Source organism: Vanacampus margaritifer, chromosome 17 (genome assembly GCF_051991255.1).
Source record: "Vanacampus margaritifer isolate UIUO_Vmar chromosome 17, RoL_Vmar_1.0, whole genome shotgun sequence".
NCBI lineage: Eukaryota > Metazoa > Chordata > Actinopteri > Syngnathiformes > Syngnathidae > Vanacampus > Vanacampus margaritifer.
In genome coordinates, this window is record NC_135448.1 from 11084892 (window position 1) to 11106126 (window position 21235).

The window sequence follows — 21235 nt, forward strand, 5'->3', positions numbered from 1 at the left end:
TAATTGCAATATGAGGACGTCATTTCCAAAATCTTGATCATAAAATATGAAAATCTATTAATTTCTGACCTAAATAATTTTAATTTTCAGGGTGCACATTTTTTTTTTATATACAAACAAAAACACAATAAGGCTAAAATAAATAAGTAAAATCCTGCGCGGTGGATTTTTACGCACGGCGTTTGTGGCTCAATTTGCTCCATTACTAATAACAATCCAAAAAGCCTTACAAGTGAAGTACACATTTATTTCACAAGGACATTTTCAGTCTACACTACACATCACAGGGGTCACTAGTGAGACGGCACAAACACAAATGTATATTCACAGTTTCGAACAACACAACATGAGACACAAGAGCACGAATCAAAAGTATACTGAAGACCTCACGACATGGAACTAGCAACCCGAAAAAAGTCTCTCCCTGTAGAAATGCATTCCTCATTGTGCCTTCATTCATGATTTGTCTATATATGTACATTACAATATGATGGGCATGTCACTTGCAGGACTATACATTCAGCACTCAAACACACATTGTGGCTACAATGGAACTCCTAAAAAAAAAAATCATAACGTTCAAGTATATTATAATTCTCCGTGGAAAATAAAAAAAAATCAAAAAGGAAAGGATTCAAGCTTTTGCCTCACCCATTTTGGCCATTTCTGACTGAAATGCAACACTTGTTTTGATCCATGTGACTGTGCGTTATCCTTCATTCGTAAAAAAATAAAAATAAAAATACAAAAAGCAAATATGCGAAGCCTTCAGTCGCCGATGTGGGATTTGAAAAAAAAATAAAAAAAACTATTTCTAGCTTATGAAGACGGGAAAAACGACCGCAGAGTGGAAGGAGACAAAAGGGGCAAATAACACCAAAATATTCACTCGGTCCGTCGATTTCCACTTGTGTTCTTTGCCATCTCAGTCTGGTTTGGGATTTTTTTTTGTTGTTTTTTAATTTCACTATAGACCCACGGTGCACGGCGTGGGGACCAGCTGCTGGCTTGTTTTCATCTGCTGCTGTTGGGCCCCGGAAGACGACGACGACGACGAGGCCGAATTGGAGCGGATCTTCGTATTGGGCAGCTTGTGCTCCTTCTTCCACTTCATGCGACGGTTTTGAAACCAGATCTTAACCTGGCGCTCGGACAGGCACATTGTGTGCGCGATCTCCACCCGCCTACGCCGCGTCAGGTAGCGGTTGAAGTGGAACTCCTTCTCCAGTTCCAGAGCCTGCTGGCGGGTGTAGGCAGTGCGGGACCTCTTGGGCACTCCTCCGGTGTAACTGGCATTGACTGGGGTGGAGGTTGAATGAGGGGGGGGGGGGAAGGAGGTGGAGTGTGGGGTCGCACACAGGCACACAGGCAGGTGTTAAAGACAAGATTCTCTCCAGAAAGCAATAAAAACCGCCGACTATATTTGCTTTAACGCACGTACAAGCATCCGGGGACAGCTGACGCTTAGGAAAGATTAACTAAACAGCGGGGTCGGATATTACACATTGGCTCCATTCCAGTGGAGGAGGCAGTTTGGGTTAAAAAGCAACAAAGGCGCATGAGCCCCGACAGACGAACACAGGCAATAAAATTTACGAGGGTCCTTAATTACCGACCCCGCTGCTCCATAGTCGTAAATTGCAGCTGCAAAGTGGCTGCCAGCTACCAGCGCTGTCCTCCACGCCACGCGTGCGTGCTTTTCTCACAACTCACCGGTGTTTACGTGGACCTTTTTCATCCAGGGATACACCACCGGCTCTTTGCCCTTCACCGCGCCGGGGTAGACCTCACCGGCGAGGCTGCATGAGTCCTTAACGGCCCCCGCTCCGCCGTCCGGGGCCGAGCCGAGGCGCGGTCCGTGGTTCTGCTGCTGAGGAAGCGTTTGCGGCTGCGCCGTGGAATGGTGGCCGTCGGTGAAATCGTCCAGTCCGGCGGCGGGGACGCTGCCGTAATCGTAGCCCGGTTCCGTGTAGTTGGACCTGGGGTAGGATGGCTCTTCGTGATGGGGGAAGCCCGCGTCTTTTGGCCGCTCGTAGTAGTCCCCCGGGTTGGGGATGTATCCGCCCTGCTGGTATTCGTCGCATGGAGGAAAGGACGGCTCGATATAGTTGGAGTTTATCAAGTAGGAACTCATGGTCATTAATTTGTGAAGTGCAACAATACTAATTTTTATCGCGCTGTCGTTTTTCTGATCTCCACAAAACCCTCCTACTCGCTGTCAAATGTACAAAGTTGTGTGGTCACGTGAGCGCGGCCGCCAATCAGCGCGCGTCCTGCGGGCATCATGTAAACAGGAACCAATGGAAAGCATGGCACTGGCATCGCCAGAACCTCTCCGGACTGGCTTACGTAGCTGTTTTCCTTGTTAAATCACATTATAGAAAAGCAAAACCAATCAAGAGACTTGTTTACTGCACGCAGTCAAACTTATGTGGGCGAGGCTTCATGTGGGAAAAGACGAGAAACTACCAAATATGAGGATAATATGCTTTCATTTTAACGCGTATTTGGGATTATTAACATACATGTTGCTCGCGTCTTTGTGCACAATTGAGTGTAAAATAAATATTTTGACACTATCATCATCAAAACCTTCATGGACAATGACTTGCACCAGCGGTTAAAAAAAATACACAAAACACCTCGCACGATTGCACGTGTGCAAAACAAAACAAAAAAAACAAAACAAAAAAACACGTCATTTTGCCTGTGTCAAAACCGTACAAATCTGGCAACCAACGCCGATATGAATCCTATTATTCCGAAGTCCTTGCATATCTGTCAACTCATCATTAAACACAATTTTGAGCGTGGATGACAAAGATCTTCAAAACATATTGTCACACTCATTGGCTAAAAGTATTGTGAAAGGCTCACCAAGAAACAATTGCAGACATGCAGCACATATCTGGCAACACAAGCGGCTGCAAAACAAAGCGCTGCATGGGGATGTTTTTGCACGAAGGACACGAGACGCGATGTTAAGGACACAAAATGTGCAAAAGCAGAATAGGTTGTCTTTAATATAGTATAAGATTTCTAAATAAATTCGTATAAAAAAACATTTTAGCACAAATCTATAATATTCGAATTGGGTGCAAAAATAGGTACACTTCAATTCAGTTCAGTTTAAAAATCCATCAAAAAAGGAGAGGGCACTTATGACCACATATAGAAACACCACCAACAATGAAATAATTGTAATAATAAAAATGACAAAATAATAATTATTATTCAGATCTGAAGTTGACTAAAAGTTTTTTGCACTCTTTCCATATTAAGCATCCATTTTTATAGCCTGCTTCTTGTTTAAATGCATTTTATATATTTTGCCAGTCCTGTTAAAAAAAACAAAAAACATCGCCAATTGTATAGCAATGACAACCCCCACCCCCCAAAAAAAGTCTTTCTAAATAAAAGTTTCTGACCTTGCTGCTGTCCATCAGCCATCACGTGCAGTCCCCGCTGCCGCTCCATCGTGGAGGTGAGAAAATGTCCTTCAAGATGCTCCAACTCCACACCAGGACACCCTACCGGCGTCAACAAGGCCTCTGCATGCACAAACAAGGAGTCCAAACTTAAGAAATATTAAAACGCGTTTCCTTTTCTCCCCATCAACCTTTTTTTTTCACCCCCTCCCGAGTCCCCCGCTTCTCTGTCTTCACTCCCCCAAACAGAGATAACTTGTGGCTGACCCCAAAGTGACACAGTTTCCATTTTGTTTCTGATTAATCTTGCCCATTGACAGTCTTTGTTAAACAACAAGGCGTGCCCCCTTCTTCCAAAGGGGCGACATTTTCATATCAGTTAGACGCGCTGACCCGCTCTTCACCCCGGACTTGGACTTCTGGCCAACTGTGGATTTTCTGAGACCGCTTTTCAATATTCTGAGCTTCTGGATTCGTTTTTCTTTAAAAGGGACCGCAAAGGATGAATTTGACTAAGCTTGGAATATTGCAAATATCCATAAAATGTCATTGCAGAGAAAGATTGCAGGTGAAACTTACAGCCGGCCGCTGGTTCGAAGGGATTCTGTTTAAATATGGGCCGTTACTGCGAGTTGAGTGAAATATGCGCCGCTGAACTTGTTGCTTTTCGTAAAAAAAAGGTATTGGTTTATTTTAGAGGCCTGCGTGGTGAGCACTGAAAATAATATTTCTGCAAAGCATCTCGAGTGAAATTCAACCCAAAAGAAAATAAAAAAATGCCCACAGTTTACAAGCGAGCTCGACCGTGATGTCGCATGCATGCTCGCCGGCGAGCATAAACCGCAAGTGAAGGTCTGCTGAGGTAAGATACATCACCCTGACACTTTACTGTAAATTTAGATTATGAGTCAAGTGCTGAGGCGATAGTGACAGATTACAGGTGGCTCACGCAAGGTCTCTTGTCTATACGTAATAAGAATGGATATCCTTCTGCATCAAGTGTCGATGGAGCGGAAAATATCCATCAAAAGTTCACAGAAAATATTTGGATGTGGTAAAAAAAAAAAGTTCACATGTGTATAAATTGCATTTTCAAAATGTACCTGTGCTTAAAATTTAAATTTACAGTACACCAAGTTTAAATGAATTGTATGATATTTTGACTGGAATATTATCATTTTCAATAAAGTTTTTTTTTTTAATCAAATGTGTTTTTTTTATGCTGCTATTCTGATGTCTGCTAATAAAGGTTTGTTTTCATATCTGCTTTTTATTTATTCCCCTATAACGTTTTGATTCAATGTATATCGTCATATATTTAGGTATTGTATATTACATTAAATTCACCTTTTAAATTTTTATTTTAAATCGAATTGTAAATTAAAATAATAATAATAATAATTTCAACACACTGTTTTTTGTTCTAATATTCGCACCAAATTGTCTGTCCTGCTTCCCGTACTTTAAAAAAAAAAAACAACTAAAAAACTTACAATTATGGAATCAAATTCGGTGTCTTTGTGTGCCACAAAAAAAAAAAAACATCTGTGCCATTTCTGCTCCCCTTAAAAGCTTTCCATTCACCACGATCAGGACGCGAGAGGCTAAATGATTTTTAAGGGGTCCGGGGGCTCAATTCGGGGGGTGTGGGCTGTGTGCAGGGCCTTCCCATTACGCGGTGACCGGGTCGAGAGTATCAATCCTGAAAATGCAAATGCCGCCCCCCGTCCCCAAACATATCAAATGCAATTTATTCAAAGGAAATTCACCAATCAAGCGCGATAATAAAACGCCAGCTACTCAATCTTGTTGCCGGGGACGGCTGGGGGGTTTTGCCCACCCCACCCTCCCTCTCGAACGCGGGGTCACCGTGCATGCAGGGTTCACCTGGAGTGCACCCCGCAACATATGTAATTCAAAGCTATTCTGCCTTTTGTGTAGACGAGTCAAGATCGCTATTATGAGGCTGCAGGCATCAAGCTGATGACGGAGACTTGCTGCTCAACTTTTGACCCCAATTTTTTCCTCTCCTCTCTATCTCGCCCTCGTCAGAGGCGACCCATTGAGCCCCCCCACCTTCAAAAAAAAAATTCGACAATCTCAACGTGAAGCCATAGCATCATTTCCATCAATTTAATGGAGAGGAAAAACCTGCACTAGTGATTAGATGAATTTCAAAGACAAAGGCAGGCAGCACAATATGCAAATACAAGTCGAATGTTGTCTTTCAACAGCATCCAAACGCTTTTTTTTTTTCTCAACCATCTTGTGTTTATTTACGCACATCACTCTTATCTGGACAAGGCCAAGGAAGCGTGCTATTAAGTCTCCTCTGCTCTGCGCACATTTGCAGGCTGACAGTGAACTTGGCCTAAAGCGAGCTCTGCTGGTGGCTCGGAGAGGATGCAGATTCATCTTGGAGCTGGGAGGCTGACCTGCGCGTGAACCCTCCCAGCCTGGCAGCGTGCCGCACAATCATTTGACGTATTGGCTCGGATTTTCATTTCGAAAAAAGCACAACTCTCCGATATGTGCGCCTTGTTTTATTGTCATTGTGCTAGCAGGACAAAGTTGGATACGCTCAGTGTGGGTGAGAAATGAGGAAAAGGCATTGGATGTATGGGCAGTTGATTGGATTGTTTTGTCCAACGTGGATAAATAGAGAAAAATTGGACAAATCTGATCAGTTGAAAGTTAATCCGAGTGAATGCATTATCGGAAGTGGTGTAAAATGAGGTTATTTTAATTTGGCACCAACTTGAAAATGGACTGAATACAAAAACTCCAATTTGGTTAAAATATGGGTCAAATATGCACCCATTCACTACTTAGGTCAATTTAACCCAACTTCCTGGATTGATTTGCACAAATGAACCCAAAAATTGGTTATTTTCTTCAAAGTAACACTCAAAAAATGTAATCGTTTTTAACCCAGAATTTTGGTTCATTTTTTGCCCAAATTGGGTTATTTTTTACTCTATGAGTTTTCATATAGCAATAGCACCAAACGAGTAAGATGATTACAAAAAAATAATAATAAATCCGTTCAATTCCGCTGGTTTCTCTACCATTGTAACTTTTGTCAACAATTTTACGTAAAGTCAAATTTATTTACAAAACTGGGTAAAAAAATTGACTGAACTTGGGTCAATCTGACCCAACTTGCTGGATTGATTTGTATAAATTAACCCAAAAATTTGTCATTTTCTTCAAAGTAACACCAAAAATGGGATTGTTTTCAACACAGAAATTTGGGTCAAGTTGACCAATGTAGTGAATTAGTCCTTTTTTTGGGCCCAAATTGAGTTATTTTTGACACTATAAGTGCTCATTTAAATATCACCAAACGAGTGAGATGATTTAAAATAATAGTAATAATAACTCGGTTCAATTCAGCTCGTTTCTCTACCATTATAACTTTTGTCAACAATTTTAAGTAAGTCACATTTATTTATAGGGTCCAAAATTGGACCGAATTTGGGTCAATCTGACCCAACTTTTGGTTGCTTTGTACATTAAGCCAATTTAGGGGTGGTTATTTTGTACATAAAATTTGGGTTGTTTTGTATAATATAAACCCAAAGTTTGGTCAAATGAGCCCAAGTTTAATTAAGGTTTTTGACCCAAATTGGGTTGTTTTTAACAAGCAGTTTTATATAAAATGTCAAAGCAATCCAAAGGGTTTTACACACATTCCATACTATAAAACAAGCCTGCATGCTTGGCTCTGTTTTTCTTATATTGGTCAGAGCAACATTATTCTACAGTAAAAAAAAAAAAAATCGTGTTAACTGCACGATATATGAGGCCGTTGTTTTTTTAAATAATTCATATTTTAACATTTTTGGGGGGGCAATAAAAAAATCTATTTACATCGATTCAACCTAGTCGTGACTAGAATGACTGAAAAACCCTAACATTAGCCTTCTTTTTTTTTTTTTTTTGCTAGCACAAGCACAAGTTACAATTATGCTAACGATATGTTAGCACATGTCCGGAATAAGTAAAGCAAGAACAAACAGGCATATTCTTCCATTGTTTGCCTTAAAAATCAAGCTACAATGGCGTCTGCATTTCCCTGTCACCACAAAGCGAGAGTGACTTTTCCAAAAGGGACTGAGCTTTGGGGTGGGGGGGGGGGGGGGGGGGGGGGCTCATTTGAACTTTTCAACCCCGAACCCAAAATGACTTGCCTGACACAAAACGGAATTCCTTTTCCAAAGTCTCCCTGCTGCATGCTGTTTGTCCCCGACTTGTGTTTACTTGACACTGTTTACAGCCGGGCCCAAAATGTGTGCAGCCAAACTTCCCCTAAAAGTCATTTCTGGGTCCTGCGAATCCTCCAATGTGATCAAATTGAGAGGAGAGAAAAAAGCGCACATCCTCCAAGACGACAAGTTAGTGGGTGGAAATGGACGCGGGGATAATTATCCAACATGCAAAAATGGATTATGAGTCGCACCCCAGATGGAGGGAAACAAGTTACACGGGGAAGGAAGCAATTAAATGGCCATGAGCCGGACCCAACCCTGCCTGCCTGCAACATCTGCCCAGACCAGAATCCAGCCCAGCACCACTGACAAATTAGCCTAATGGACTAATTGGGAAAAATCGAGGCAATAAGACGATTTAACACAAGGCTCGCTTGTTCTCAGGCTACCGTCCAACGTGCACAAACTCACCCGGACAAGCGTGCTTCATTCCGGCCGTGCTCGCAGGCGACGTCCGGTCCTCTCCGGTTCCGTCCGGTCCGGTCCACTGAGCTCAAGTGTCGCTGCGTTCTGGTCAAGAGGCTTCTCAATGCGCTGCAAAAGGCAGAGTCAGACCAAGCCTGGTCGTCAGTGCGATTATATGTTATGTGCAATATACTGTCAACTCCCCAAAACCATAAAACTTACTTTAATGGCCACCACGTGACCGTTTATGGCCAGTGAGCCTATCTGGACGCGCTCCGGATGATTTTTACGATCTAATTCATAGACAAAACCCCCCCGTTCATTTAACACCCAAATGTCGAAGAGCCAGAAAGGGGCCTAATAAAGTTTACAGCTTGAAAAGTCGACAGTTTGGTGTGTGCTGAGCGAGCTTGACGAGGAACGCAAACGCCGTGCAAGGTGAGTAAAAACAACGGAAAAAACAAACAAAAACAAACTTGTGGATTTGTATTCAAACTAAAATAAGCTTTAATAATAATAATAAAGTTCCTTTATGTAAGGAACACAACACACAAATAATGTAGTTCCAGTAGAAAGTTTATTATAATTATGATGAACAACAACAGTACATTTGACTTCCAGTCTTTTTAAAAACATTTACAAAAAAAAAAGACAACGCGGGTTATATTACACATAATGATTTGAAACAAAGGCCCCAAAAAAAAAAAGGAAAAAATATTTCAATTCCAAATACAATGCGCAGTTATAGTGTACACACAAGTACAATCACTTAGCAGACTTTTGGCTTTTATCGCAATTATACAGCACACAAATAAATACAATACACAATATACTGAGCTAAACAATATGTGTACATTGAGTGCATTCGCTGGTTAATATAGGTAGCATTTTTTCTCCCTTCTTTTTTCGGAACAAGAAATAATTTAAACCAACATTTATTGAGTCGTTTCCTCTAAATCTAGACAGAACTGTACATTTAAGATGGCGGAAATGAACATTTGAATGTCTTGACGGTCCTGGTGGTCCTGGTGGTCTCTGCACCCCCAGTTGATATGACATAACTTTTATTTTTGTCTCACTCCTTATCAGGGGGTGATGATGGGTGGGTTTGGGTACGTGGGGGGGTCGGGGGGGGGTAATCAAGGCCTGTAGCCCCCCGCGCCTGCAGCCATGCTCATGCTCTTCAGCTTGTTGTCCTTCTTCCACTTCATCCTGCGGTTCTGGAACCAGATTTTGATCTGTCTCTCCGAGAGGCACAAGGCGTGCGCGATCTCGATCCTCCGCCTGCGGGTCAGGTAGCGGTTGAAGTGGAACTCCTTCTCCAGCTCCAGGGTCTGGTACCGGGTGTAGGCGGTCCGGGCACGCTTGCCCTCTGGTCCGGATAAATCTAGAGTGCAGCAACATTTTTTTTTGAAATCATGGTTGCTCACGATATTTAAAAAAAATATTCGTAAAGGATTTAAAAAAATAATAATAAAATAAATAATAATTTAAAAAAAAAAGGTCAAAAATTGGACCGTTGAATCAATTTAACGCCATTTTGAGTGTTTTTTTCCCCCCTTCTAAACAACCAAATTTGGGGGTTGTTTTGTACAACAAAATTGGATTGCTTTATATAAAACGAGCTAAAAGTTGGTTCAAATGACCCAAAAAGCGAGTGGTCCAACTGTGGACCAAAATTGGGCTTTTTTTCCTTTTAGGTTTATATCGCGTAATTTTTGCAAGTGAAATACGTCACCATAAATAAGACGTCCCATTTTGTAAACATACAAATATACATAATGGCAAAATTAAACTTTAACCACCTACATTTTGAAGTGTGACTTTTGTGTAGACTTTCAGAATAAAGTACTGGACTCATATGACGACATGGTAAAGGGAAATGAAGTTTACCGTGACTTATGTGCAGTTTTCTCATCCACGGATATATCTGAGGCTGGGCCGGGTCGCTGGCGTTCTGTGGCGTGCCGGGTGTGCTCCCCGTAGGCTTTTCCTCGTCGATTGGGGACCCTTTGGACGCCGCACAGTCCCGGCCGTGCAGCAGAGTGCCCCCGCCGGATCCGGAGCACGGGCTGGGCTGCGAGTTTTTCCCCGCTCGGTGCTGGGTCCGAGACTCGCTGATCTGCGTGGAACCGGCCACCGCGGACGGGCACGGGTTGGGGTCAGCCGCGGGGGACAGAGCCGAGTTGGAGCTGCTGGCGACCGGCTGCGTGTACCTGAGCGGCTCCGCCGAGGGGGTGGCGGCCGCCGAGTGGCTCGGGGAGAAGGCGGCGGTCCGCTCGCTGGCCGCAAAGTGTCCGGGGGTGGTTCGGTCGACGGTCAGGTCCATTCCGTTGTAGCCATAGCCGTACCTGCTGGAGTGCATGGCGGTGGAGTCTCTGTATTGCTCGTCGGTCGAACTATGCTCTCCATAATTATGTAACTGGAAGTCCGCGCCATTGGGATAGCGACCGCAGAATGAGTTCACAAAATAGGAGCTCATTTGTTGACAATTCCTCCACTCGTGGTGTATTATTGTTACGATTGCAAGAGGAGAAAAGCATAAAAAGCAAGCCTGCTTGATTTGTGGCTCTTATGCTTTAGCGCGTCCTATAGCAGCCCTTGCACAATTTATGATGAATTATGGAAATGAGTGGGCCATGGACTTGATTCTCTCTTACGTAGGCACCCAAATATGGGGTACGGCGGAGTATCACGTGCTTTTGTTGACCAGTCGTAAATCCTGCTCGGTGACCTCCGGAGGTAAACTCGCGCGGGGTGGGGATGAGGAGGACGCGCTTGCTCAGGGCGAACTTTGCCTTGTCGACGTGCGCCATCCTCTGGCGCAACTGTTGCACTGACTTCTGCCGGCGGGGTCATCCGGAGGTTAACGAGCATTGCGGCAAAAAACGCCGACGCGCTTTCTTGGAAACAATACAAGCAAGGCGAGGAGGCGTGCTGCGGGTGCGATATCTGCAGCCCAAGGCTTGAAAGTTGCCTACTATAACCTGCGACGAGTGCAAATTGGACATTTAATAGTATAAAAGCCATTCTATGTATGTTTTGCACTCATTATGATCGTAAAACATTTCGCGAGACGTCTATGGGGGGTACTAATGAATGAATGCCAATAATATGCAATTTGGGAGTTCTATAACACACATATATATAATGCCACGTAAAATCACAATTTAAGCCTTTTTAAACCTCCTCACTTCATTGTTATTTATGAAAACATATTTGTTAGTGTGCGAGTAATAATAATAGTAAAGTATATAAATAAATAAAGTAGTCATTTGGAACCTTTGCCAAAAATTGAAGAAAAAAAACTAATATGAACAATTATGTAAAATTGGTAAAAAAAAAAACATTCACACAAATATAATTTGATATCAAAATGATAATATTATACAAATAATAGTAAAGTATATAAATAGAAATAAATAGTAGTAAATAAAGTAGTCATTTGGAACCTTAGCCAAAAATTGAAGAAAAAAACTAATATGAACAATTATGTAAAATTGGTAAAAAAAAAACATTCACACAAATATAATTTGATATCAAAATGATAATATTATACAAATAATAGTAAAGTATATAAATAGAAAGAAATAGTAGTAAATAAAGTAGTCATTTGGAACCTTAGCCAAAAATTGAAGAAAAAAAACTCTAATATGAACAATTATGTAAAATTGGTAAAACCATTCACACAAATATAATTTGATATCAAAATGATAATATTATACAAATAGGCTACATAAATGCATGGCAGTGTGTCAACCATGGGCAAATATGCAAATATATGGGAATGAAATAAAATATATTTATATATGGGAATACAGCCTATCATAAATTTATTTATTTATTTATACACACACGCGAGGACATCTTGTAAAAAAAAAATAATGAGGAAAAAGAGGGAAAAAAAGAAAAGAAAATAACAATGGTTCAAATTACCGTAAATTCGGTTAAACAATACAAGTTTTAAATAGACATCTTTGAGGAAAAAATATTGCCATATCGCTACCTTGGCGTGTTCAGTTCAGCATAATTTATTGGCCCAAAGGGAAGCTCGTCTTGCAGACATATAGTATAAAAGACCGATTCAGAAACAGTGAATGCAATTTAAAGCAGTCGACAAAAGTGCACCATAGAGACACAGACAGTTGACGGATTAAAACAAGGACACAAACAGACTGCTGGAGTTTTTACTGTAGCTCTCTTTGCCACTTAATGTTCAAATTTAGTAACAGGCCTACTACCCGACGTAAAATTTATTTGTCTTTGTCTTTATAAAACATATTTTCTAGCTGCATCTATCAACTGTATCGATCTATCCATCTATTAATTCAAACAAAACGTCTGAACTACACCAGAGCAATATAACTCCGACAACAAGCGTCTATAAGCAGCTCAATAAAAAGCATGGCAGCAACTCCGTTTGGTCCCATGCAGACTTGTGGAATTTTTATGGCACCCTTCGCCTCTTTTGTGAGCTTGTGAAGTGGCTTTTGGGTTCACGCTTCCTCACCCCTCTGCGGTTTTTTGCCTTGCATGTGCACAGGCCCGAAATATAGCGACAAAATAAAAAAAAATGAAACGCACACATTATCGACCCTGCTCTTAAATACTGTACAGCAGATGCTCTAAAAAAAAATCTATAGGAGACGTTGATTCGTCCGTGCGCGAAGGACACTAAAGTGTGTGCATGTGTTTCCTATACTACAACTGATTTATGACGGGCCAATGGCAACAAAGTTCCCACGAAACCATTTCCCCCCAAGTCGAGACATGGACACACCCAGAAGCTAAAAAGGGGCCACAAAAAAAAAAGGAAAAAAAAAAGAGTGGTGGTCGTGAAGGGGTGAAGCAATAATAAGACGGCAGTGCACTCTGCAGGCTCCTCACACACTAACACGCTTTGCAAAAATGAATGAAATCATCGTTTGACATTAACTTCAATTTCAGCACCTCATTATGCTTTGCAGTTTACATTTGACTATTATGTAAATTAAATCTACTTTTGATGGAAGCAATAAAAAAAGAAAACTAGTGGACGTTGTCAATCTGCAATATTTTGTACAACACAATTTATTCATCATTAGGCTACTATTGCACAATTTAATAACTGTTACTTGTGTGTAATGTATGTCATAAATTGAGTGTCTTTACTCCAGAGAAATTCCTTACGTATCTTAACAAAGATGAATCTGATATGAGTCGACAGTCTGGCATGACATGGTTTCGACACCATCTGGGCCGTACGCCCAAAAAAAAGAAGAAAAAAAAGACCTTGTAAGATCCACGCGCACGTGCACTCCCGCAGAGCTCCAAACATCAAACACATATTTTCCCCTGCAATAGAGGTCAACGTGTCACTCTTTCCTCGTCGGACATTTTGAGTGAGACAAGCGCCGCGTCTATATGGCGCGCGACCACAAGGGGGAGACAAAAACACCCTCATCGCCACTGTCAGCCACCTACAGTTGCCGCGGAAGCCCATCCCAGTTTAAAGTCAACAACAAACACACGGAAAGCGATGCAAAACACAAACGAACAATCATATGGTGCAAATTGATCTTTAAATGATCAGGCAGAATCGATAATATAATAATTAGAGACTGTAGTAGCAAATACAGCATCACTCGTGACAATATGGCTATTGACATGCTATTAAAAGCTTGCATAGAGTAAATATATGATCTGTCTTACCTATTTTGTTAGGTCCCAGGACACAAGACTTGACATGGGGGTTCAAGTGACGCGCAGGGACTCCTTCCACACATCTTGCCAAAAGCATCCAGTCACGTCTAAAAGGATGCTTCTGTGGGATAAAATCCGACAAAATGGAGAAAAAAAAAAGACATGTGAGAGGCTGAAGCTTAAAAAAGGGCGCCGGTGAAACCATCCGTGTGGGAGCCGGAGCCTGTTTAATGAAAGGCTGCTCTATTCCTCGATTGGAAATTATATATAAAAAGTTCATGTTCACTGCTCCCGACCACGTGACGAGGCGCGGCCAATGGGAAGCCGAGGTGGCTCGTAAAGCCGGATTGCCATGTTGTAAATTTTCATAAACAACAACGGATTTATGGCCCAGTGCTGGAGGAAGAAGAGAGGGAGAAGAGAGGGAGAAAAGGAGGGAGAGAGAGAGAGAGGGAGGTGGGGGGGAGTACAAAGGAGGAGGGAGCGAGCAGGTCAACAGCAGGCGCCATCTTAGTGAGGGACGAGGGAGAGTTCAACAGTAAATTCTCCTTCTCGTGCAGCTTGCCTCGTCTCGCATCTTCATAGTTCGAATTCCCCCAAGTGAAATGTTGGCCTCAACCACATTTTTTCCCCCCCAGCGTTTTGCGTACGCGCATTTGTACCAAAGAAAAAACGAAAGCAAATTACAAAGTCACCACCACAGATGTGACCGCTATTAAACTTTTTTTTTTTAAACACAATCTGATTATAAATGACTGCACATTTTAAATATGCACTGCCACACTAATATAATAATAACATAGCACACTGATATAATGACAACTTCCCGTTCATGAAACAATTTGCAGTAGGTTATACAATAATGGAGTCTAAAAAAAAACAAATCAATGGTTTTAATCATGCTCAATTAAATGTTAGAATTTAGCGTGTGTGGCAATATTTTTGAGCAAAAATATTTTTCTCGTTTAGCGACGAAATCACAAAGGAATTTGCTTTTGTGCGTGCGTGTGTGTGTGTGTGTGTGTGTGTGTGTGTGTGTTAGGGGTATATTGATTAGTGAGTCTAATCAGTATTTTATGTGTGCATGTTTAGTGCGTTTCTAATTGGGGCTATATTGATATATTGAATTTGTGTACGGGGGTCTGTTTAATGTTTAATTTGCGGCCACATTTCTGGTTTAAGAAAATATTTTTTTTTACTCTCACAACAGAATTCCCTTGTTTTATTTTTAAACATTTGCATAAATAGGCATGGCACGTGAGCGATATAAGGGCCTATATTGAAGCCGATTTTTTTCCCCCAATACTTTTGTGCTTGTGTTGCAGTGAGTCTTGCCTCCTTCTGCGCATCCGTCGACAGACGTCATGACTCTGATCCGTCCTTCTGTGACACTCTTGCATGCTGGAATCAGATTTTCATTCGTCTCTGACAAAATCTCTCCAGCCTGCTTCTCTGCTTCATATAGAACTGAATTTACAGTCTGTGATCTGGTGAAGGGGGGGAAAAAATGCACGAGTTGTACTTGTACCTTGTTAAAAAAATACAATTAAAATAAATAAATCAAGCATTCAACATCAAACTTGTTTGTCTGATTTTGCAGTAATTTTTTGCATGCCATTACATTCAATCCATGTCAAAAAAAATTTTTTTTTTCAAATCACCACCTGACTGATATGCAGCTGTCGTTGCTTAATGATTCGACATGGAAAATCCCAGCAGCCTTTCGTCGCAGAGTGAAGTCCCAATTATAAAGTATAGCTTCAGAGTCCAGGAGAGCGATTTACACAAAAGGTCACTTTTTTTCCCTTCTTTTTACAGCCACAAAGGGGATACGAGGCTATGAGAGTAATAGGAGTGCACAGAAAACCCCCCAACGGCAAGGTCTATTGGTAGTGAACACAGAGGCGCTGACCAAATGAATTTATGGCTGCAAAACTCATTAGTTGCGCAATAAAAGTTTTACGAGTCCTCCCTTGCAACACCAGTGGCTTCACGAAATTAATTGAAACACCAATGGTTAGGCTAAGTATCCTTGTGTTGAGGGAAGAAGAAAAAAAAAAAGTCACACTTGAAGTCAGTAGCACATACCTGCTGTTTGCATCATCCAGCCAGGCTGCATCCGGTGTTGTTTACCCGGGCGGCTGGTGCAGGCTGCCGGGTGGGAGCAGCTGTCGGGGAGCAAACGGACTGGTTCGGACTCGGAGTCCTGCCTCTGGCTGTGTAGCCTGCAGGAGCTGGACTTGGGCTGGGCCTCCAGACGGGCCCGGTCAAACGCAAGATCTCTAGCAGAGCCGCTTCCACCGGACTGGACTGGATGTGGATAATGCGAATTCCTCGGCCGTGTTTGAAAACAGTCAAGCTACGCACCGCCGTATATTTACTAAGAAGACCAAATCATATTTTCTTCCTGTCTGATTTGTTGGTCCAGAATCCTCAGTGTCATTTTTACGAGGTTGTGTGATATATGGCAGCAATACGGCCTAGATTTACACCAAACACCATTTTGACCGTGTACCGAGGAACTCAATCACGTGACACCGGCCTGCCTGCTGTCAGCCAATCGGGAGGCCGAGATGAAATCCATCATGGCGATGGCTGCAGAGTGAGATTAACGCTTCTCGCTCATAAACATCAAGCACATCGCAAAAGTGAGCTATATTCATCAAGAACAACATGAAACATTGAATACAACTTTTAACATTGATTTAGAAATAAAATAATGGAAATTATTCATGGGTGAAATATTCACTATCGTAAATTATCAAACTCTTGTCAATGTTTTGTCTATAATTCAAGTTTTTTTATTCAATATTATCAAATGTTTGCATCATACACATGGTAAGATTAAATAACAACCTTTATTTTATTTAAATAATGTGACAAATACACTCTTACTCTTAAAACCGCTGGGTCAAAAATTGGACCCAAACACTAACTTTAAAGATTGTTTTGTACCAAAAAAATGTAATTTGTCAAATTAACCAAAGATTAGAGTCGGTCCAATTTTTGACCTTTTTATTTTATTTTATTTTTTTACTCAGTTTTAAGAATGCATAGTACCCAAAATGTGGCTTTTATACACCTTTAACAGTGCTTGGTCAATATATACTGTATATATATATATATATATATATATATATATATATATATATATATATATATATATATATATATATACACATACACACGCGGCCCAAATTTGGGGCAAAGTTTCGTACAAAAAAAATTGTGTTGTTTTCTATAAAACAACCCAGACATTTAAAGTTAAATTTGGTTATTTTTGGCCCAGTTTTTTAAGAGTGTATGCACAGAGTAACTGCTTTTTGGGACTATCCAAGCATTTTTAACTGTTCTAGAACCAACCATTAGCACCAAATCAAAATGACATATTAAATGTATCCTGTAAAACAATAAAAATGTACCGTCATAATGGTAGGGGTTGGGGGGGGGGGACTATTTTGGTTAAAATAATAATAATAATAATAATAAAAGACTGACCTGATTGAACCCATTTTTTTTTACTTGGTTTGTATTAAATAAACCAGAATAATGGGTTGGGGTTATTTCTGACCCTGTACATTTAAGTACAATTGAACTATCACATTAACAATAACATAAAATAAAATGAACTAGTATTGAGCTATTAAAGAATTAATTTTTTTAGTGTAAGTATTTTTGTCTCATTCGAAAACCTTGGGAAATACAGTAAATATTTAAATCATGATTGTTTCACGATTGATACATCCTAAAAAAAAAACGATTAATCTCACAGTGAGTTATACGATAGCAACTACAATGAAGATAATTGATTATAGGCTACATTTCGTAATAGAAAGACAGACAACTTTTGGTTATGTTTCTAATTACAAAACAAGTGCAGAGAGTAAACAGAATTAGGGCCTACTGGAATGAATATGTTTAGAGACTAATTAGAATGTATCCATATTTTAAATGATCAATTCGGTTTGTTTGGGGGGGGGGGGTCGTTTTTATAGTGTCTTGCACGCCGCAGACGTATGGCAAATCCTACATGAACAACTGCATGTGCCCATAAGCCTCTGACCCTGCGCGTGCTGATTCCTTCGAGCATGTGCAGGGACTGTTAAAAAGGTGTGAAATTGTTTGGCTGGACTCTTAAAAATGTTACTAGAATATTTCGCCCACCGCCGCCACCACAGAGCAGGTTCATTAATGCAGACGTGTTACAAAAGACTGTTGTGGAACAGTGTCGCCACCCTCTGGAGGAGGAAGAGATTGCCACATCATGCACAACCTCCTTTGTGTTTTCTGCAACAATATATACCCACGTTAGATTATTATATTGGTGTTGAATATGGGTTTTAATTTATACAATGGGAGAATTTGGATGAACAAACATGAGTGAGCAGACAAAATACGAATTAGTTTTAATAGGTTAAAAAATGATGGTACAATCACGAAACAAAACAATGACATGCTTAGTCATCAGGCAATCACATTTTTCTAAATAAATGCCAATATGTCACAAATCCTGCCAGCGTATGTAAATGCACAAGCATGTACAGCCCATGGGAAAAATGTCAATGCCAACAAAAGATGCAAAAATAAAATAATAATAATAATTTTGCTCCAAAGCTCATGCTTGATTTTCAAGTCATCATTCGTCTTGTGCTTCATATTTATCATTACAAAAATACACGTTTAGTGGGAAAAAATGATTGCATTTTAAATCGCAATCGGAATATTGAATAAAAACTTGCCGTTTTATTATTATTATTTTTTTTTAAATTGCTGCCTGCACATGCAGGGCTGCTAAACTGCGTGTTTATGGACGTCTCGCGGCAGTGCAACGGGGTGCAGAGGGCGGAAGGTTCCCAGGTAGAAACAAAGGCTGCGTCCAAATGACCGTGAGTCGTGCATGCGCGTCCCCGTTGGGAAGAGTCCAATAAAGCTGATCATTTCCGCTCGGCCTTTTGTCCAGAACCAAAGAGAAGAAAAAACAAATGGCTGCCATTCTGGAAACAGCCTAATTGTGTCTGGACGGCCATAAAGCCATTAAAAGTGGAATGCCAGACAGTATAGGAGACCAGGCGGTTTATTGCGCTGTCTCTCGGCGAGTCTTTGAAGTTTGGGTCCATCTGCGTCCCCCCTAAGCGCGTCACAACACACTCGAGTCTTCAGCTTCAAATTCGTCCAACATTTTCTGCTTTGAAACCGATTTGAGGGCGAGATGATCAAGCGTGAGAGTTGCCGGCAGCGATCATATGATTCTCACTGTGCCCCCCCCCCAAAAAAAAAAAAAAAAAAAAATCTCTACAGACTTGAACCATGCCTTGGATGAGGTCGTGTTTGTAAAAGCCTCTCATTGACGAAATGTTTATTTATTCCTGACTGTCCAACAAAATGCATTCTACCCCCCAAAAAATCGAATCTTCATGTGTCCAAGCTTCTTCCATGTCTTTTTCTTGTTTTGCGTCCGCTTGCCTCGCAGCGTTTTTGCACCCCATAAAATGTTATAGCGGTAATTGTCTTTTACGGCTCTACAGAGCCATCACCATCCTCTGCCATCACGCCCAGTACTGTATTCTCCAACACGATTATGCTCATATTTACTGAATTTTCGCTTATTTTTTTTTACACCAAAAAGCGTCAACCAGGCAACATTTGTGCAGATATAATTTGTTTTATTTTAATAAATAAAGTACAAATTACATTTGAGAACTAAAATTCAGACGGTCGGCGGACCCGAGAGGTAATCAATTATAACCTACAGTGTGTTATTTAATTTCTCATCACTAAACAATTCTAATCTTTAAACTCAGGCTTGCCTAACCCAATCAACACAATAATTTGCCATGAGAGAAAAAAAAATGTTATTGTAGGTAGTTGATCAACACATATAGGTAGTCAGTCATGTAATGTAACGTAGAGCGTCTCGGATATTCTAATACTTTGAGATGTAGCACTTATAATAAAAAAAAAATACTGTCAGACTAAACTCAGTCATAATTCTAGCAATAATAACAAAATCCAACACATTTTACAAACTAGACAGAGAACACATAGCTGGAAACATCCAAACAAGCACGGAGACCAGGCCAACAAATTCACTTTAACGAGATACTAATAAAACATAATAATAATAATAATAAACACCATATGAAAAGGACAACTAACAAAAAAAAAAGGGGGCACTGTTAAAATTGTGCAATATAAAAAAGGTAGTCGCTTCAAACGAGAGCCTAACATGCTTATTATACAAGACAATCAAGCCCGAGAGGTTCTGCTATACGGAACACTAAAACGAGTTTTTCAAGAATTGCTCCACAGCAGAGCGAGTGAGAAAATCTCGCCATCGGCCTCGACGTGTGCTTCTCCTCACTCATCAGTCACTCATCTTTAGGCACGCCATCTTTGTTAAACTTCTTCATCTTCATACGGCGGTTCTGGAACCAGATTTTAACTTGTCTCTCCGTCAGGTTCAACAGCCTGGCCACCTCGTACCTGCGGTCCCTGGTCAGGTAGGAGTTAAAGAGGAATTCTTTCTCCAGCTCCAGGATCTGGTGCTTTGTGTAGGGACAGCGCTTTTTTCTCGTGGCACTCGCGTGGAGCCAGTTGGACACGGGGTTATCTGGAGAGAAAAAAAAAGGGAGGAGGGAGGGGGTGACTCAGGTCTCTTTTCGTATGGGATGAGCGGCTAAATGCATAGAAATGTATCATAAATGGTGATGTAAATGTTGCCAATGAATAGAGAACAGGGCGAGGGGACGGAGGAGGGGGCATAAGGAAATGGCATGTCAAAAATGGCATCCGATGGGACTTACTTGGATCAAGGTTCGGCTTCTCTTCAACCTCCACGCTCGCGTCGACTCCTCTACCGGCTAGCGCATCCTTTTCCGCGGCTGACGGCACCGAGCCGTTGCTGTAGTCAGACAGCAGCAGCGCCGTGTGCGAACCGGCAGCCTCGGGTTTGATTCCGTAATGGTGCGACGCCTGTAATCCGCTCATGGGCTCCAGGAGCCACGACTGGTAGCGGGCGTCTGATTCAGCCCCGGGGCCTTGGGGGTGCCCATAAGGGTGGTGGTAAACAGAAGAAACGCCGCCGGGGAACTGAGCCGGAACGTGGCTCCACGACGGGCCGAACACGGCAGGTTTGGACGTGAAGGTGCAAGGTCCGAGCTCGCCGTGCTCACTGATGGAAGGGGGGTGCTGCCTGCCGTGCTGGTACCCGGGCCCGGGGGGGTATCTCGGCATGGAGAGCTCCTCGCTCTCGGGGAGAATGAGAGAATCGACGTAGTAACTAGTCACCGCTCCGGATGTCGACATGGCGGCAAACTACACGTTCGCACGCACGCAGTTAGCCATACAGCAACAACAACAACAACAAAAGAAGCACGCGCACACACATACACAAGCAGTAAAGAGAGCCTCACAAAATAACAATGTGGAGAAATCAAGTAGCAACTTGGC

General features: G+C 41.5%; 4 protein-coding genes across 8 annotated transcripts in view; all 4 read right to left on the minus strand.

Annotated features, from left to right (window-relative positions):
* hoxa3a (homeobox A3a) overlaps positions 1-16359 on the minus strand; it is a 29422-nt gene extending 13063 nt beyond the window's left edge. Inside the window, exons 1-5 of one of the 5 annotated variants that reach the window (XM_077548997.1) lie at positions 15875-16359; positions 15122-15273; positions 13796-13907; positions 8111-8233; positions 3429-3551 (exon numbers count right to left, since the gene is read on the minus strand). The gene's annotated coding sequence lies outside the window, so the exon portion shown is untranslated. Of the gene's footprint in view, positions 1-3428; positions 3552-8110; positions 8234-8326; positions 8348-13193; positions 13439-13462; positions 13564-13795; positions 13908-15121; positions 15274-15450; positions 15831-15874 lie in introns of those variants that run through there. The other 4 variants (XM_077548998.1, XR_013288904.1, XR_013288905.1 and 1 more) reach the window with 4 other exon arrangements.
* hoxa4a (homeobox A4a) lies at positions 227-2209 on the minus strand. The gene is made up of 2 exons (XM_077549009.1): positions 1714-2209; positions 227-1299 (listed from the first exon to the last, which is right to left on the minus strand). Exons 1-2 carry the CDS (start codon positions 2138-2140, stop codon positions 968-970), a joined length of 759 nt encoding a protein of 252 aa, XP_077405135.1. The 5' UTR covers positions 2141-2209; the 3' UTR covers positions 227-967.
* On the minus strand, positions 8663-10932 carry hoxa5a (homeobox A5a). The gene is made up of 2 exons (XM_077549007.1): positions 9998-10932; positions 8663-9491 (listed from the first exon to the last, which is right to left on the minus strand). The coding sequence occupies exons 1-2, from the start codon at positions 10584-10586 to the stop codon at positions 9244-9246; spliced, it is 837 nt and encodes a 278-aa protein (XP_077405133.1). The 5' UTR covers positions 10587-10932; the 3' UTR covers positions 8663-9243.
* A 3069-nt stretch (positions 16360-19428) lies between the features above and the next one.
* On the minus strand, positions 19429-21235 carry hoxa9a (homeobox A9a). The gene is made up of 2 exons (XM_077549010.1): positions 20590-21235; positions 19429-20396 (listed from the first exon to the last, which is right to left on the minus strand). The coding sequence occupies exons 1-2, from the start codon at positions 21089-21091 to the stop codon at positions 20155-20157; spliced, it is 744 nt and encodes a 247-aa protein (XP_077405136.1). The 5' UTR covers positions 21092-21235; the 3' UTR covers positions 19429-20154.

Excerpts from the sequence above, each read along its gene's own strand:
- hoxa5a (XM_077549007.1), bottom strand. The coding sequence starts at position 10,586 with ATGAGCTCCTATTTTGTGAACTCATTCTGCGGTCGCTATCCCAATGGC. Across the intron at positions 9,492-9,997 it reads AAAACTGCACATAAGTCACG|ATTTATCCGGACCAGAGGGC; the intron begins GTAAACTTCATT and ends GCTGCACTCTAG.
- hoxa9a (XM_077549010.1), bottom strand. The coding sequence starts at position 21,091 with ATGTCGACATCCGGAGCGGTGACTAGTTACTACGTCGATTCTCTCATT. Across the intron at positions 20,397-20,589 it reads GAAGCCGAACCTTGATCCAA|ATAACCCCGTGTCCAACTGG; the intron begins GTAAGTCCCATC and ends TTTTCTCTCCAG.
- hoxa4a (XM_077549009.1), bottom strand. The coding sequence starts at position 2,140 with ATGACCATGAGTTCCTACTTGATAAACTCCAACTATATCGAGCCGTCC. Across the intron at positions 1,300-1,713 it reads AAAGGTCCACGTAAACACCG|TCAATGCCAGTTACACCGGA; the intron begins GTGAGTTGTGAG and ends CCTCCACCCCAG.